Here is a 19,344-nt window from a genome sequence, read left to right as displayed (position 1 = left end):
ATGGTTTCTCTTTTTCTCTTACCTCCACTTCTTTTCTCCTCTTCGTCATTTCTTCTTCTTCCTTATCTATCACGTATCAGGTCGCCAGTTGACTATCTTCAACAGCCAGGCGTTCATCAAAATTGGTGGCGGTGGAGAGAAGGGACGCCACTTCCAGGGCCAGATCTCAGGCCTGTACTACAACGGCCTGCAGGTGCTCAAACTGGCAGCCGAGGGCGACCCCAATGTCCAGACCCAGGGTAACCTGCGTCTGGTGGGTGACGTGCCCTCAGTGCTCACCACTGACACCACCTCCACCACCCCACTGGCTGATATGTCCACCACAATAATGGAGACAACCACCACTATGGCCACAACCACCACCCGCAAACAGCGCTCGCCCACCATGAGAGACAGTGTCACACAGGTGAGGAGTGGAGAGTTTGTGATACAAGCTTGTTTACATGACTCACACTGAGAAGCTAAAAGAACACATCGGAGCTAAAAGAAGGCTGGTGTTTGAGTCACTGAGCTGAGGAGATGCAGTGCGCTGTGATGGAACATTGCCAATTACTTTTAATTGGCTTTCTAAAGTTCCTCCAAAATCTCACAGTGCTGAAAACAATATTTGAAAGATTAAACAGCATGGCCAAGCAACCAGATGGCCTGCCTTGGACAAGTTGAGGTGCATTTCAAAAGAAATCATACGTCAACAGCCAGGTCAAACAGTCACATCCTCAGCACAGTGTTTTGTATGAGCGTCCCCTTTTTTTTATCCCTCAGCCACATTCACATGTTCAAACAGCCCCTCAGCCTGAGATGGAGTCGCATATCGGCTTTGTGTAGCTAGTCCTATTAGACCAATCAGCACTGCAATTTTGATTTCCTCTAAGAAGATATGGCTGACTAAACCCCAGACATGCTATGATGCTGGAAATTGCAGCACATTGAGACAGATTGACACAGGCTGGCGGAGGGGAGGAACAAAATGCAAAGAAAATCCTGTGGCGCCAACAGTAACACAACAACTCAGGGTGCTATAAATGTATATTTACGACCCTCCCACAAAGGTAATGATTTATGCTGTGATGATTATGTACATGTGCTGTGGGAAGCCATCACCATCATGGTAAGCAACAATAAGCAAACAGCAAGCAAACAGCAGGGAAGCTCTGGTGCCCACATACTGAAAGATGGAAGAGACGGGTCCTCAGGAACTCCACTACTCATTAAAAGACCTAATAACATGCTCTACGTGTTCCAAGGGGGAATATGCTCTATTTCACAACCAATGTCATTAGTCACAAGGTGTGTGTTGTGCAAAAAGACCTTGCTGCATTGCATTTTAAAATAAGTGTCATCCAGGTCATCAATGGAAGAGATGCAAGCTTCTCCTCCACATCCATACTGCGTGTACATTATGTCAGTTAATTCAATGATACAGCAATCACTTTGTATGGTATCTACTTGAAAGCTATCCTCTTTCAAAGCCGTCCATTTCATACTTTAAACTTCAACCCTCCGGCAAACTTTCATGATGTTGCAGGTAACACAAAGGCAAGGTGCCAATTACCAGCGCATTCCTCTTTCTCAGTTGTGTTCATTAGCGCTATTCATGTCCACGGAAGCGTATTTGAGATCAGTCAGCAAACCACTCACACTTTTCCCTGACAACCCTGATCATCAGATTGAGAATATATTTAGACCGGCTCACTCTTTGTCCCTTTATCATCATCTCAAACCTTAACAGATTCCATCCTTTGAAAGAGCTATGTGTCTCATTTTGAGTAAACGTGGCAGCACAAAATTACAGTGAAGTCAAGGTGAAGCTGTCGATGGCAAATCTATTTTTATTTATTTAGCCCAAAATCCAAATCACATTGCCTCAATTGACTTTACAATCTGTACAGTGAACGACATACTCTGTCCTCAGACCCTCGATTCGAGTGAGGAAAAACCTGCCATGTTGATGGAAAAAAAGACCCTTTTAACAGGGTAAAAAAAACAAACAATGGATGGCACAAATGCACAATCCCTGCCTCTTTCTATAGCAAAACATCCAGTTGAAAGAAAAGTAGAATGTCGGTTTTCCATCAACCCTTGTTTATTTGCTAGTTTTTATCTCCCCTTTTGTACTTTTGAAAGAAGTCACTAAATGAAGCCTCTACAGCCTCATTAAAGCAGTGCTCGGATGCCAGCTGACAAAAGATGTGAAGGGGGTCATGTTCACAAATGTACAGCCAGGCACCTACATTCAGTCATGTTGAGGTGGCTAAGTAGGCACAACAAGTGAGATTCTTGCAGATTTAAAGGTCAGTTAAAGCTCCTTCACAGAAAATATTGTCTCCAGCATGCCAGGGTCGGCATGACTTCTTCAGATTAATGTTCTATGGTCTAGTGTTTCTGCGTCTTCTCTCTAAAAATGAAATCAATGGAACCCGACTCCAAGATGTCACATGTAGCCATCCGCTCAGTTCAATATCATATCTCTGGCCTCCAGACTTCTTGGCGGAAACATTCTTCGTGTTCAGCATATAACGAGCTTGTACAGCAGCGGCCTGTGATGTGAAATTGGCAGCCATAGACGGCCCTGTTTGATAAATTATCTGGAACCATTTGAGGATAGCAAAGGACTCTGAGTGGTGCCTCCTTCTATGCTGTTACAAGCCTTAATGTGTGCTGCATTTGCTGACTGACGTTTATGTTGGGTCATAAAAAAGCAGAGTCCCACCTTAAGAGTGCTTTTTATTGCTAAGAATCAATTTTTCAGCTAGTGTACACACATTTTAACAACTTCTTCTTTATTGTTATTATGTACCTAGCAGAACGAAGTGTATCGTCACAATAGCCCAGAATAGCGTTAAGGATATGTGTGAGAATGAATAGACATTACCAATGAGTCACTCATGCACATATTTTAATGATCAAGAAGGCAATGTTTTGCTGTGCGAACGAAACCATAAAAACCTTATTGGGGCGTATACTTGGCTAACAGAGCCATGATCATTCATACAGATGGTCCCACGGTGAGGCTGAATTATTTGTTATCTTCGAATTCATTCATATTTGCAAGGAGGTGTTGAAGTTCTGCCAAGCTCATCTGCTTCCCCCTCAACAGAGAGAAAAACAAACGGACGAGGTTGAGTGAAGGGAGTGAAAAGAATAACTCTTGTTTAGGAATTGTATAGTGTAGACACAGTTGCAGTCAAGTAAAATTAAGCAAAGAATCATGAAAGGTTGAGGATTACATTGATTTTAAGCGACTGAAAGGCAGCACACCGTGTATAAAATCTTTCATTTTTGCTCTGCGTCTGTTGTGTCTGTCCTGGGAAAAGGCCTGTGGTGCAAAAGAAGTGTTGTTGCTTGTTTTTATATTCGTGGCAGCAACAGAAGTTTGGAGTAAATAGTAAAACCTTTTGCACTGAAAATTCACAAGTCAATCAAAATTATAGATAAAAACAAGCTCATGATCATATGGCACTTTAACTGGTAAATTATTTTAGCGTGGATTAAATGTTGAGTGTTGTTAATGGAAATTTTCCTAGAGTAAAGTGCCCTTGTTATTTATAATTTAATACGGTTCTAGGATAAAAGGTTGCTGGTAGAAGCCCTTGTTTACATATAATAAAGGGGCGTAGAAGTAACTATGATTACCAGGGCGCAGTTTGGCAAGAAACATTCAGCTTATGCTTCGTTCCAGACAACTCAGAACTCAAAGCTTCAGTGAGAATGGAATGAAAGTAGGAAAACCTTTTTTTAACTCAAGGCAAATCCATTTACCCTAGCTTCATGAAGGAGCAACAGTCATTAAATAATGGCAATACCTGAGTAATGATGGGGATGTATTTGAAAATGTATTTTTAGTATTTTCATTAGGGTAGTAAGTGGAGTATTTTGACATGTTTCCAAGTATAAATGTATACTGGCATCTCTTGTCACATGTGTCATTTCCCCCTCTCTTTTTCATTCAAATTTGCAAGGAGGCAGCACTGCTGAGGGTGTACACTTGCCACTGTCACAGTCAGCCAAGTTTTTTGTTAATCTGTGGCGTTGTGCACCTGGAACATCCAGAGGTCAGAAGTTGGAAATGTCAGCAATGAAATTCCGACCTCCAACTTTGACTGGAATGCAGCAATGCAGTGGGATGTCAAGTCTGTATTGAAACTTCCAAACAAATGCGTCCAAGTGTATCCATTCAGGAAAACACGGACGCCTGCAGAAACTGGATGTTTGTATGACACGTCTCTGAACTTCAAAAGCATTGACCACATGCTCACAAAGACTTCCATCAGGCATAAATTAACTGGACTGGAAATGGAAATGGCAACGACGATGTTGTTTTAGCATGTTTAACAACATGAACACTACATAAATTAAATAGCTGTCAAAGCATTGTGTATGGAAGGCCAAAATGCATAGAAAAAGGTTTGTTTTAAGAAATACCTGTATAGATGTGAACCAAAGACTTGCACAAAGTCTGACACCCAATTTTGAATCGCTTTAAAAAAACAAAACTCAAACTGACACAGACGCTGGTTATGCTCAGTGCAGTCTGGCTGCAGGTAAGTTTTGGTGTAACTATGTTATACTTGGTGGTAGATGGTTTTGGTTTTACTTGGTGAGCATCACTATTTATTCTGATTACAGTTAGACATAATATTGAATGGTAATGTGGCAGTCTTTGTACAGACACGTACATATGTCAAAACATGCAAAATATGTGACCCTATGCTTCAAAATATACGTTAGAGGAATGCTCAGGAGCGTCTTTGATCAGAGGGGATTTTTTTTTTTGCTGTTAAAGCTCACAGTAACTTAATACTGTGGATCATCATTTCATACAGCCAATCACTGATTTCAGTGTACATTTTAAATTAACCTCTGGACCATGCATCAGTTCAGTTAGTCACAGTCAAATAGTCACATGGGGAATACAGGATTTGTTTTGTTCTCCCACAGTCATACTTATACATTATATGTATTTAGACTTTTTTGGTAGGTAATTATCCAGTCTGTGGGAGAATGTTGTGCTAAATTAAACACACTAATAACATTATGAATTCACTGGGCAAAGCTAACAGGAACTATGGTGCTCTAATGAATATCCCAAGCACTCACTAGGATACAGCAGAGACAGGAGACAAGACCAGGGTGGCGGAAAGCAAGCAAGCGGAAACCCAAATTTCAATTTCTCCAACAGCTCTGAGCTACCCACCGTGCAGTAGCTTTGATCATAGTAGAATAATGCGCTTTGATGCTTAGAATAAAAGATCTACCTTTTGATGTGTGTGGGTTGATAATGTGGGTTTCCACGAAACAGTTGGAGTCATCACTTGTCTTGCACTGACCCAAATTTGATGTCAGGGTGTTATAAAACTAAAATCACAAGCCGCACCCTATGCTGCCACTGTCTTCACCAGAGAGGAGTCCCAGGTGTTTGTGATCTCGCTCGGATTGGGCCGGTGGACGCGAGATGGTTCTAAGTTGTCTCTTTGTGGATTCGACTGCAGATGGAAAAGTTCTGATCGGCTCTAACTGGAGTGTGGGGCTCCTCCACAGCTCTCCTCTAGCAGTCATCAGTACACTGGGTTATTGGGCACCATGTCACAATTCGGCATCCAATAAATTACACGCAGCGCTGATGTAGCTGGCTGTTTGGACGTTTGAGGGGTGAAATGGGGTTTACAAGTGTGTCACAGATGTTGCACTAAATTACAACTGTGCACACTCCAGGAGGCTGAAAGGGCTATTTGACAGTCAGCAAGACACTGGATTATTGAAATATTTTTTCATTTATGGCCACAAGAACACCCTGCCTTGGGCATTTATGGATGTCCTGGTTTGTTAATTTAAAGAAGTGCACCTTTTTAAGGATTCATTATGTGCTGTTTTATGACGAGATAGGGAAAATGAAGCAGCTGATTGCATGGATGGAATAGAAATGTAAGTGCATGTTTGATGGAGATGTTCGCTGACAGACTGAAGCAGGATCATTAGGCCCATTTGACAGAGCCAGGTGATGTGAACACACACTCAAACGCACACAATGTAATTAATAAATGATTGCACCCAGGCTGGGGATTAATAACAGAGAGAAAACGCTGTGCAGTGTGGCGCTCGAATCAATTACTGATAAAACCCCCCTGTTTTCTATCAGATGACCCCATCTTGAATAACAACCAGAGGCAGAGCAGAGAGGAGGGTGGGGAGGGGAGGGGGGGTTCTCGGCGTCTAGACATGCAGCTGTGTGAGTCATGCAGTGGCGAGGACAAACCCTGGCTACCAAATTGGAATCACCTTGTCGGATTTAATCTGTTTTTCATCTCGAGACCCCACTGCTGTACCTGCTGCACTAAACTCTGCACTTACAGACTTCATTTCTGCTTTATCACACAATTCAAATGTCAAAGAGAAATGTCTACAAGCTGGGACAAGAAACAGAGATTCCCAATACTGATAGATTCTGGTGTCTGACATTTGTGCCCACACAATGGGGGATGTTGTAGACAAGCTAGACCTCTTTGATTGGTCAGTGTTTGGTCAGAAAGAGCTGGTTTTACTTTGACTCCCCTCCAACTTCATATCTCTGCTTACGTAAATACACATGGGTGCAACTCATAAAGCACACCCACCTCCATATTTTCAGGAAATGTACTACCACTAGGAAACTGCTCAACAATAAATTTCAAAGTTGTAACCGCACAAGGATTTTTCACCTCCAGCCTTTCTTAAGGTTCTCTCTATTGGTTGCATTAGCTTGTGTGACCTTCACTTTGGCAGCCAGACACTTTTAATCCTCTTCGATGTTCCGTGCATCCTCTACACCAATAAAATCTGTCCTGACTATCTCCTCTGCTCTCTGTCTCTATTCTTCCAGAATGCGGATGACCTCTTGGTAGCATCAGCTGAGTGTCCTAGCGATGACGAAGATTTGGAGGAGTGTGAGCCTGGAAATGGTGAGTCAACTCAGGGAGTTCTGTCTTCATAGTATTTGGTGTCGAATACCAAATTGCAGCCTTGAGACTAAACTAGACGCACCTAAGCTATTGCTATATCCCTTCCTCCACTTTTATGTGAAACTTTGTGACTGCACAGGCCCCTGTATGCAGCTGTGATTAGCCAGATGTGTACCCTTTCTTATTGGCTTTCAAAGCAGCAGGCAGTCAGCAGCACTGTGGTCCATCAATTGCTCAGTCAAGTGGTAGTATCTGGCATTTACCCAGCTGTTGCACCAATCTCCTGCCCCGATTTTAACAAGGCAGGACAGTTTCAACGTGGAGGCGCAGCTTGTTCTGCGCAGCACACAGCTGTAGGCTGGCAGGCCTGGTGGCTGAGGCACTGTTAGTGCGAACAGCGGGTCAAGAAATGTTCTGACACCATGACAGGAGGTGGAAGTTAAAGGCCATGTGTTTTACTCCCTGCCTCTGTGGTTTCTAGCTCTATTAAGCAGGCCGTACTTGAAAACTGCCAAGAACCATGTACAGTGAAGCATTGTGATTAAAAATGACTATTATGTCTACAAAACCCAGGAGACACAAGAGATACGCAGATCCACATTTAATGACATTTTATTTTTAAAGATCCTGTCTGACTACATTTTTGTTGTCAAACGGCGTTTTAGATTTAGATGACTGGTGTGGGTGGAATGACAATTGCCTCAATGGAACCTAACACTACAACACTGCCAGTACACATGCTGTTCGTGTTGCCAACTTCTAGGGATTCAAACAGTGGAAATCATTCTTATGTAACCCTGTTTATAACAACAAAGCTCAAACGTAAGAATCTTAATTAATATGCGACTGATTTTGCTACTAGGACACCGTTTCAATTAATCAAATACCTTCAATAAAATAACTAAGCAAATGTTTACTTGTACCTTGAACCCCTCAACTTATTTTTCATTCGCCAATTCTCAAGCACTGATCGAAGTTGTGGGCAGGGTTAAATTACAAGAGAGATTCAAATCAAATCCATAAGAATTGACTGGATCAAGTAAAAGTCGGTGTGATTTAGTAAATAAAGCACGATGTGGCTGTGGCGCGGTAAAGAGTTGAGGATGACGACTTCAGGAGGAAGAGGAAGATGAGGCAGAAATGATTCAAATCAAACCTCAGTCACGTTCTTCTGGACTTTCAGTGCTCTTTAAAATGATGGCCAGGGTTAGCTTGTCACCAAGAATTACATTTGATGTGTGCGCCCTATAGATGAGGATGAGTCCTCAAAAAATATTTGAATGTGTTATAGGAGACACATGAGAGGGATATCGCTTTAAAATTACGCTTGGTATGTTATTAAGAGATAAGAGATGACTGAACAATTAAGTAAACAATTGGCTTCATGTCATGCTCAGCTCTGTTTGGGACACCATGCATACATCTGGTCTAAAGTATGCTTAAATTGCATTCTTTCTGGCATATAAGCACCCTTCATTCATCTTACCCCTAGAGCTCCTCAGACCAATCTCAAAATTCTAAAAAAAAAAAAGGCTGGTGAGTATATACTGTTTATTATGGTTTTGTTTCAAGCTTTTACAAAACAGAAAAACATGTAAATAACAAAATAAAAAAAAGTAAATGTAAAATTAAATACACTTAAAGGCCAGATTGCTTGGAATCTTTCTTAACATCCTGAGGGTAGAGCAAACCTTCAGTCAACAATGAAAAACATTGAACAAAAATGATTAACAAAAGAGTCAGAATCAACATAATGTCTGTGTGAAAAATACTTCACTTTCCGAGGCTGGATTTTTCTTTTTAAAGTTTTTCAGGGATCGGGGATTAGTGTGGAATAGAATATATGTCGGACTGTAAATGGCAGGAGATTATAGCAAACTGTGTGTTTGTGCGAGCAGAAAGTGATCTGAACCTGTGCTGAGAAACTCGAGTGTAGCATTCTCCTGCGGTTTCCTCTGTAGGTGGTTGGGACCGAAATAGAGACTCAATTCCTTTCTTATCAAAAGGAGAAATGAGAGTTTTTCGGTGGATGCTATGCCCAGGCATAATCTCCCATGGGGAAACGCAACACACTCTCTCGCTCTCTCTCTCTCCCTCTCTCTCTCAAGCCCACACAAACACACACATAGTGGCAGACATGCTCACCTTTCCAGACAGACGCTTGTCTCTCTCACTCTGTGGGTGTAAAGTTTTCTCTCCACAAACGGCCCTCCTGAGAAACAACAAACATGCCCGCGCGCACACGCACGTGCTCCGTATCGCACCTTCCAGATGCCACAAGAGTTCCAGAGGGGCGAGCCAGCGGGGTCGGATAAGCCTCGGTGAAAACTGCGGACAAGGAGAGAAGAATCAACATTGTCCGCGAAACATGCCCCCTCTCCATCACTGCTCCACAAACACAGGCCTGCAGTCATTGTATGATAGGACCGATTTCCCAGTGTTTTCAATTACATTTGAGAATGCAGCTTGGTGTTATTGAACTGCCTTCAGGAAGGAGAAAATAATGTTAAGCACAGCTGTGGATTTTAGATTAAGCTGAGCGAGATATGAATGCTGTGAATTCATGGGGATCAATACGACTCCTTCTAACAGCACACACAGCCAGTGGATCTACTTTACAGATGTGTTTACCTGCAGCTGGAGTACTACAACTCTCAATCCAAGGCACGCAACTTGTTTTCTTACAGTTGCGTTTCATCCAGGAGCTTTGGCCGTCTGGTGTTAAATGATGACCCTCGATGTGAGCAGCTCAGACAGTGAATCGCGGGGGAGCCACGGTCGTCCACTCGCCGACGAGCTCAGAGCAGAAGCAAAATAGATAAAGCACAGGGCGCAGGGGAAAAAACACCAGAGGAGATGAGCGGGAAAGAGCTGGAAGGACTGCGTTGAGAAGGACTGACCCTCATTGAGATTTGTGTCACGTTCCTCTGCGCTCAAAGCAATAGAGAGAGAAATGGGGGAGAGGAGAGAGGGAAAAAGAGAGCTCGTGAGGGAGAAGGGAAATGAGGCAAAATCGAGAGAGTGAGCGAGAGTGAAATTCCTGTGTACAATTCCTGCCTTTCCCACCAGCCTAATTAAACTTTGACTTTGTTAGGGAGCCTTAATTAAATCACCCAATTAAAGCTCTTGGTTTGGATCCTCTACCGTTGTTAATGAGCCTCTGTCAGCCGAGTGATAAGAGAGGGTGGTGGGACCTGGATTACAGAGATGAAACATGAAACGGGGATAGAGTGACGCCGTGGAAAGACCCTAAAAATGATATTTGTACATCCGCATGAACACTCATTTAACAGACATGCTTGATAAAATCATTTATGGACACTAATTGTATTCACAGTATCAGGCAATTAGAGAAGATATGATACAAACGTCTCTTTCTCCAAACAGCCCTGCTCATTAAATCTCTTTCATTTTATCTCCATATTTCATTTTCTGTCTCTTCTCTACCTCAGCACGACCTCAGTTTCCCTCTCTCGCATACTGAGTTACTTATCAGTCCCAGGATGTTGTAGGCTCTATATCAGTTTTACTCTGACAAGATCAGAGCTTTGAGAAGCTCCTCAATAATTCATCAGACACTATAGAGGCAACCTGCAAGTGTTCTTTTTGGGCTGAAGAGTGAAACCAAGAGATTGGGTGATAGATGAGGGATGACCCAGAGCACTGAGCCACTCACCCGGTGTGACTCAGAGCTCACCTGGGATCAAAACCCACCCTGCTCGATCGGTTTGGGTGTCATTTATTTGTCAGTGTGATACTTTATTGATCTCTTGTAGCTAGCTGTCCTCCACAAGTAAACAGCCCCGGGTTTCTCACGCGGGTTTCACAGATAAGATGTTTGGCAATGTAGAGGCTTGAACCAGCGTCCTCTGGATGATCTTAGTTGTTAACAGTGCACCTCAACGTTAGTATAACGTCCCATCTGAAAGAATAAGAACAAAATTAGCTACAGTTTGTGAGGAAAAATGTTTCAACAAATGTATAAGATGCGTGGATAACAACAGATAGAGACTACTGATCATATTGAGCTGTAATGCAAGGCAAGTTTATTTTAACAACAAGGCAATTCAAAGTGTTTCACATTCAACATGGACTGAAATGAAATGGAACATAAAAATTAAATAACAACTTAAGTGATATATTGATTTTACTTAAATGTTTAAATAATTCATATCATATCTTTTACCATTAATAACCCATTTCATAATAAAGAAAGAAAAAGACCTACATGAACTAATCAACATTTAATTACTTCACCAAATATTAATGGCTATAAATAACAATAAATATTAAAAATGTATAGATACTTAGATAAATATCTTCACCATGTATTTATGATTGCTATCAAACTGTGTTAGTTTCTGTACACCATGTGCTTTGTCATCAGAGATTCACTTGAGTAGAAACAATGAGGATTAAATATAGCTTGTTGGCGCTAAAGAAATGATTGCATACATAAGTGCTCAGTAAATGCACAAAAACCAGAGAACTGCATTATTCAGTATTCAGATGCTGATCAGTGGTGCATTTTATCATAAAGCGTTTTTTGCTGCAAACTATACATGTTTGCAAAATCTCATTGAAAGTAGGGGATGTATAATGGACACTTTTCTTCCTCATGCCATTGTTTTCGCAGCAGGGTGTCTTTCTGCCCACACCTCAAGCTGTGAACAAATATCGTAGTTCTTTCCAGAAGCATGGTGGAGAGATACTGGTTCAAGATTTTTTAAACCACCTAACCTGAATATTTCCTTTTTACTTAATTTTCTATTAGGTATATTCTCCCAGAGCTGGTTGGTTTTGCAGTTTAACAGATACACTTGAAGGAAAGTGTATACTGTGGAAACGAGATGTAGATGAAGAGATGAATCAGATATACTCCACAAAAAAACAAGATCTAGAGACCATGACGTGGGTAATTAACATGCCCAAAGCAAAATCTGGGAGGTGTTGCAGTGGTAGATTGTGATTTTTTCTGCGCATATCAGCGATTTATACCACAGAGAGGTGGAAACACCAGGTCGTTGAGAAGTACATATCCAGCCAGCTTCATGGATTTGATCCAGGTGCTGATGAGCTGCGGTGAGGTGACTTTGACTGTAGCCAATATGTGACTCAGTGAGACACGATATGAGCTGAGCATCATCCCTTGGTGTCAGAATAAATCACGCTCACTCGGCTGAGAGCGGCATCACAAAAACGCAGCAGTTGTAAACAGCTTATGGAGACACAAGTATGAAGAAACAGGTTTTTTTTTCCTCCTGTTTGCACAGATTATTTTGCCGTAATTGTACCTATTGGTGCTTGATTTAAAAGCAAGCACAGGGAATATATTATGCTCGGACACGCTGTTGGATTTTCCATCTGCGGCCTAATCAAAGCTGAATTATAGAATACTCAAACTCCAAACAACCTTTTTGCTCTAAATATTTCAAATGGATGTGAGCGGGCCGACGTGATCGGCAGAGTAACGATGTTTATTAGGAGGCCAACATAGATGCATCGGTATCTATCTGCCCTGCTCTTATTTTGAGTAAATAGAAGGGGGGGATGACTCATGCTGCCAGCGGTGGGGAGTGACGTGTGGGCAAGATAAAGAGGTAATTTCATCATGCGGCCTAAACGTGGTTCCACTGCCTCAGCTGTTCAAATCAATGGAGTCAAACTCAATCAATCAGGCTGAGTGTCTCTGAGTCTCCCTCGCTTTGATACGTAAATGACGGCGTTACAATGATAGAGAAAGAGACACCCACACACTGAAATCTTGTATTTTTCAGCACTGTTTGCATCAGAACTGGTCTCAGTCGGTCCTGGTTTTGGTTCAAACACTGCTGACTGAACTGTGAGGTGAGTCGATCCAGAGTGAGGGGGTTTTGATGTCAAATAAAATGACTATGTTACAAATCGGTCACGAGTCTCCTCTGGTTTGGCATCAGTCTGCGGTTCTTGGCAGCCTTCAGCGGGAGAGCACATCTATGAACATACGCATTAACTCAAGTCAGTTCTCTCAGCCTGTCAGCAACCTGCCTGTGGGCGTCAACTGAACTATCAGAGCTGCATACAGTGAGAGGAAGTTGCAGTCGTGGAGAAGGGGGTGAGAGACAATTGAACTTGATTGGTTTAAAGTATGGGTGCTATAGGCTTGGGTCACACAACAGGAAATGAAAAGATGGGTCACTTGATAACTGCAGAGATGTGGCTCGCTCTGTGTATGAGGGCTGAGGTTCATTATTCTTCTAGGGTTATCCACTGCCTGACACTCATATTGGGTGATGATATACTGCCTCCGGGCTTAGGCTCTACTACGCAGCAGTGTGCTACGCTAGCAGAATACAACAGAGCGCAGCAAGTAATTTGGTGGAACAATCCTTTATATTCTTCTACAGTATTTCTATTTGCCTCTTGAATGTCTAAATTAACCTTTTTAAGCATTGTTCTACATGAAGGTTTTTGACAGAATAGTGAAGTCGATTCAGAGTTTACTATAACAGGACCATCCACTTGCAGTGTCAGCCACATGTACTATAAGTGGGGCACACAGTGAGTGAAGGAACCTCTGCAGTAATTGGTGGGCTGCATTGCGAGCAGAGGGTATAGAGCTTGAAATTGCACTTGCAGCATCTCTACCATGCAGACAGATGGCGAATCAAAGATAGCGGCACCGGCGTCCCATTGACATCCTGGATGTCTGAGGAGCTATCTCTGAGGTCCCCGGAACTGGTTCAGTGAAATGACATGTCAAAGTCACAGAGAAGAGAAAAAGTAAAAAAAAAACAAAAAAAAAAACAAAGCACTAAACTTGCAAAAATCCTACTCGGTTCGGCAGCGTCTTTGTTCCTCAAATGTGCCACCATGCTCTGCTGTCCTCTCAGCCTTCAAGGTGAAACCCAGCCCTCAAACACAGAAAGAAAATATAATGGAGAGAAATAACTTGAGCATTGCCATGGAAACTAGCCTTTCCAGCACTGGTACAGCAATAAGAAGTTAGAAGCACGGTTGAAGAATCACTAAGTATTTTTCCTTTACAGCTCTCACATTTTGCTTCATTTCAAGGCCTGTTTCTCTCAAGTGTGTTGTTATAATGCTGACATGTTTAGTGGCTTTGTTAATGCAATGCCATCACCCTTTGTAACAAAGCTTTTGCTATTCTTTGAGTGAAAATGTATGGTTGTTTAACTAACAAGGTTTGGGGGGCTTGGGGCTTTGGGGGTGCTTGAGTGTTTAAACTGAATCAAAGCCACAGAGGGAATTGATCCAATCCCAGCAACCCTCTTTACACTTCCTCCATCATCCCTGAAACTGCCTGATCCAACCCCCTCCCCCCTCTGAGTCACTCTGATTTACCTCATCAAATAAAACAAAGAGCCAGAGTCATGATTTTATGCTGGTGATGTTGGCATTTCTTTGGTCATGTTTTGCTGTTACCTTCCCTTGTTTCTCCCCCCCTTCAAGATGTGCCATGATCTAATCCCAGCTGCCATGTTCTTCAAATGTTTCCTTGACTGTGACCCTTGACACATTTGCCAGACTGAGTAGAAAGTTGTTATGAAGTAAAATATAGTGTATAAACAGACTGTTACTGATATTCTGCCATGTTCTGTTAACATACATCCAATATGTTTAACCTTTTACACCAGCTGGGTTTCCAGCTGATTCCTCCTGAATGAATGCAACTTTTAACAAATGCTATTATCATACACCCAATAAGCTTGATTGAATTTGGGTGTTCATTTCACAGTGGGCTGAAATCAGATTACATAACCAAAGCTTTTGAATTCTGGCTCATTAAGATGATATTTTAAGTGTTCACTTGAGTTGGTATCTGTTTAAGGAGAACATCATTGCCCCATGTTTATGTGTGGTGTTTGGGAGGGAAGTGGGCATCAGGGACTCATGAGAGAGAAGGGGAGCTGCAGTGTTTAATAATGTCTCTCAGTGTACTGTAGTGTGTACTGAGAGTTTGGGTTAGAAATTAGGGGCATCAGTTTCCCACAGCAGCTCCTGAGGGCCTGCATACAGATTAAACTAATTAGAAATGAGCCATAGAAACCACCATGCCCAAAGGGGGGAATGGGATTGAGCCCATTCTTCATGAGAATTCTGAAAAAAAAAAACCTAAATGAATAATTCAACAATATATTTCTTTATATTATGATTATTTTTCACCCAGTAAAGAAACAAAAGAGGAGAGGAGGTAAAGAAGGGTTGGGGAAGTTGTTTATCACTATCCGAGAACAATCTTACACAGCTTTCTTTTTGTAATTTTTTTTTTCATGCAAAAATCATGCGGCCAATTTGTTGATGTAAGTGACCTTGAACCTCGTGGTTTGCTATCTTATTTAACCAATCACAGCAGAAACATCTGAGCGTTAGTGTAGTAAACTTAGGTAAGACTAGAAAGTTAGCAGTGAAGGATAGGCTGTGTAGTACAATAGATGTTAGGTTGTTCAGTGTAATTTGTAGTCTACTTTTATCTTGTATTAGTGATATAACATGTAGGTCTATGCAGTATAGGGAGATAGGTCAGAACAGTCAGGATACAGTATTTTCTTACATTTGTATTTAGTTCAGTGTTAGTCAGTATATTAACAATAGAAGAGACTAAATAAACTTCTAGAACTAACCTCATGTTAAGTTTTAGTGCTGTTCTAATACTGGTGTTGCTGTATTCATTTGAACTGTTTTTCTTCTGTTCATCTGGAGGTGGTCTCTCTCTCAGGTGGTCTCTAACACTCTTTTCCTTCGTTGTCTCTTTCTTGTCCTAGGAGGTGAATTAGTGTTGCCCATAATTACGGTGGACTCCCTAGACCCCCCATCCATCGCCACACGCTACCCAGTAATTCCCCCACCCCCCACAACCTACCGCCCTTTCCTGACCCTCCTCGAAACCACCAAAGAGTCCCTCCCCTTGCCCAACGGCCGGCCCCCCTGCCCCTTGGACCAGGAGGACTGTGAGGAGCCCATCGAGGTGTCGGCGTACGGCTCGGGGGAGATGACCGAGTCGGATGACGAGGACTATTACAAAAACTCCCCCCTGGTCACCGACAGGACTGTCCTCCCACCTCCCCCAGCCGCCGAAGGAGGGGTCCAGAACCCCCGAGACCACCATTTCTCCCGCATCCCCAACTCCCACCGTCCACCTCTCTCCTCCACCCCCACAGCCAACCCCGACCAGCTCAGCCCGCGCATCAAGCCACCCGCCGGCGGCAGCAGCAGTAGCAACAACAAAATCCCAGCTGGGAAAATGAACACCCGGGACCAGGTGCTGCTGCCGCCGGCCCACCCCTCGTCAGACCCGGGCCACCGCAGAGTCCCAGGAATAACTTACCCCCCAAATTTCCCCCATGTTCCCACTCCAGATCCCACATCTCCAGAGGGAGGGCTCCCAGGCGCAGTTGAGGTGCAGCAGTCCAGCAGCACCACAGGAATGGTGGTGGGTATTGTGGCTGCCGCAGCCCTCTGTATCCTCATCCTGCTCTACGCCATGTACAAGTACCGCAACCGCGATGAGGGCTCCTACCAGGTGGACCAGAGCCGCAACTACATTAGCAACTCAGCCACACAGAGCAATGGAGCCCTTGTGAAGGAGAAACAGCCCAGCACTGCCAAGACGGTCACTAAGAACAAGAAGAACAAAGACAAAGAGTACTACGTCTGAGGGCGCACCGCCGTGACACACAGAGACAGATAGCAGAGGCACTTAGAGAAGGAAAGAGACGAGAGAGAAAGAGAGAGAGAGAGAGAGAGAAAAAGCAGTATATGGAAAACGTCAAACATAACTTATAGGGCAATTAATATAACAGCCAGTATTGTAAGGTGGCCATAACATGGTACCAATTCCAGTCTAATCAGAGGGAGGGAGCAAAATAAGATGGCAAGGTGACTTCATGGCTTCGTCAACACCTTTCAGCTTTGATTGATCTGACTTCTTAATAAATGTTAACCATCGTGTGGATTTAAGGAAAGGCTATTACACCTCAGATCTCAACACATACTGTGCCAACAACAGTGTGCAATGTACTGATACAACAGTGATTTATGGATTAGCCCATGACAGGTTATTTAATATCTTGAGTACTGTAAAAAGCGCCACCATCAGTATTTGTGTCAAGGTCTGTACCTTATTTTGAGGCGAGCTTGTGGTCTAGGCAGTCGCCTTAGCCAATATCAACATATTATTTTCCAACTAGGCTTGAATTAGCAACTTGACATCCCTCTGTAAAATCAATATACTGCCAGCTTACAGGCATACTGTCAAATCCAGCTCTCCAACCTCTGTAAGTTTTGGACATCTCTCACCTCTCGTCAGAACTCTCTCTCTCTTCCTCTCATTGGCTCGGGCACTCTGTTTCTCTCCTTGTCTACGGTGCTTAGCAGCTGATGCAACGTAAACTCTGCCGTGTTTCAAGCATGTAGTATTCATTTACGAAAAAGAGATAAAAACTGTTTTTCTTTCTGTGGAGTTTAAAAAACAAAAAATATGACGATGATTGATGATCATAACAATGTTAAACGTAGCAACTATGTGAGATACCACCGCTCCAACCTAATGGATGCTAACTTGTACGTTTAGCTGCCAAAAACTTGTCGAGGCCAAACCCCCTTGGTCGTCCTTTGTTCCAGCAGATCTGTGTCATGTGTTTCTGGGGCTCCGAGGCACCCCCAGTGGGCCAGCAGAGAAACTGCGTCACGTCCTTACTAATAACCGAAAAACAGAAAAAAACCTCCAGCAAACAAGATGGACTCTGTTCTATATAATTATAAATATATGTATAGACGTTGCAGAAACCTATGGACCTAAAGCGTGAGCGAGTGGAAAAGCGAGAGTACGCTGATCATGTGCAGCGAAGACGGACTTTAGGATTTTTGACGTCAAAACAGTTTCACCGCCCAAACCCCCGTTCCCAGACCCCACCCCCTCACGAACAGTACGGCTGATGCAATGCCTTGCTGCAAGACTCAGTCACTTTGGTTCCCTCTTCTCTTTTATTTTATTTGAGTTTTTTCTCTGGAGAAATGAGAGACATTTTAGGGAAATTCTGAATTCATTCTTGCTGGAGTTCCACTGTGGAGAGAGATACCTTGCAGCTGAAAAAGCGACTGTGTCTTTCATCCCTCTCGAGCCTGACTGGACTGATGGCAGCCAATGGGCAAAAGCAAACTTTGTGGGAAGAGCACACAAATAAAAAGGTGAACGGCAGTTCCCTGGAAGATGTACAACAGAACTCTAGTATTCCAATTTTCTCAACTCTATTAAAAAAAAGACAACTGTACCATGAAAAGAAAAGAAAAATCCTGAAAAAAGTTTGTGAAATGTCTAAATATTTGACTCTCATCCCATTACTAAGAGAAATGTGTTTTCCCTACTATCATTCCTGTTTGGAGAAAAAAATGACTATGATTCTGGGAAACTGAAATTTCTATGTCTTTTCTTTTGGTAAATCGATCAAATGTGATTGGGTTCTGATCATGAAACCACTCATTCTCCTTTTTTCAAGGGAGGAAAGTTCCTCTCCTTTCCCATCCTCCATCTGTCATCCTCAGTCTATTCTTTGTCCTGCATTTATTCCTTTTTACTCTGTATGGTAGGTTGTATGTCCCCATACAATATGGAGACAGCAGGCTCTATTCATCTTCCATGTTTTATTTTTTATTTGTTTTATATCTATTTCTGTCTATATGGCTGGAGACAAGATGGCAGCCATTTCATTTGACAGGCTCCATCGACTTACCCTCCTGCCACGTTCGTCAGGTTTCTCTTTCTTCATTCCAAACATACTCCTCCCAGTATCTTCCTGTTCTTTCTAAATGTTATTGTAAAGTGTTCCAGTGAGATGACTCTAAATATGTGTACATTAACAGAGGGAATACACTTGGTTATATACTTCTTACTCCCTGTGTCTTGTGGTCTCTTTATCGTCTCCTTGTATCTCAGTCTATTTTGATTTCACCCAGTTACTTAAGAACCCCTGAAAACTATCACACTTTGATATTGTAAAATAATCCAGGGACTTTGTGTGGAGGCCCACATTGTCAGAATTTGTCTAACTTGGTAATGCAGATTAAGGTATGATGACAGAATACGATGGGACTCTTCAAAGCTTTGCCTGTATTAGTGCTAAGGGGAATTTTAAGTAATCACTTACCCCACCAAAGAGGTAGCAGGCTGGTTGCTATTCATGTATTGAACACAATAAGAGACTCTGTTACTTTTAATTGAAACAAAGAAAAATAGAGAATCACCAGGCCAACCAGGTCATCCTGGCAAAACATTTTTCACTGTGCTTTAGTCAGACCTGCAGCTACTTTATAATCAGATGTTTTGATTTTATGAGCTTCCAAGGTGTGACTTCTCTATATATACACACATGCTGAGGATGTTAAGTCAGAGGTGTAATTAAATAGGTGA

General features: G+C 42.5%; 1 protein-coding gene and 1 long non-coding RNA gene across 10 annotated transcripts in view; one reads left to right on the top strand and one right to left on the bottom strand.

Annotated features, from left to right (window-relative positions):
• The window catches only part of LOC115589189 (uncharacterized), a 32,578-nt gene extending 21,840 nt beyond the window's left edge, over positions 1 to 10,738 (bottom strand). The window contains exons 1-2 of the long non-coding RNA XR_003985491.1: positions 9,567 to 10,738; positions 9,081 to 9,263 (exon numbers count right to left, since the gene is read on the bottom strand). This is a non-coding gene — a long non-coding RNA (uncharacterized LOC115589189). The remainder of the gene's footprint in view (positions 1 to 9,080; positions 9,264 to 9,566) is intronic.
• Positions 1 to 18,826, top strand: part of nrxn2b (neurexin 2b) — a 661,557-nt gene extending 642,731 nt beyond the window's left edge. For 5 of the 9 annotated variants that reach the window (XM_030429944.1, XM_030429948.1, XM_030429946.1 and 2 more), the window contains 3 exons: positions 81 to 406; positions 6,857 to 6,935; positions 15,701 to 16,593. In XM_030429944.1, the coding sequence (XP_030285804.1) occupies positions 81 to 406; positions 6,857 to 6,935; positions 15,701 to 16,593 (1,298 nt within the window). Of the gene's footprint in view, positions 1 to 80; positions 407 to 6,856; positions 6,936 to 15,700 lie in introns of all 9 variants that reach the window. The other 4 variants (XM_030429949.1, XM_030429947.1, XM_030429945.1 and 1 more) reach the window with 2 other exon arrangements.
• Positions 18,827 to 19,344: the final 518 nt, after the last annotated feature.

This window comes from Sparus aurata, chromosome 10 (genome assembly GCF_900880675.1).
Source record: "Sparus aurata chromosome 10, fSpaAur1.1, whole genome shotgun sequence".
NCBI lineage: Eukaryota > Metazoa > Chordata > Actinopteri > Spariformes > Sparidae > Sparus > Sparus aurata.
This window is presented reverse-complemented; position numbering and strand designations above follow the sequence as displayed.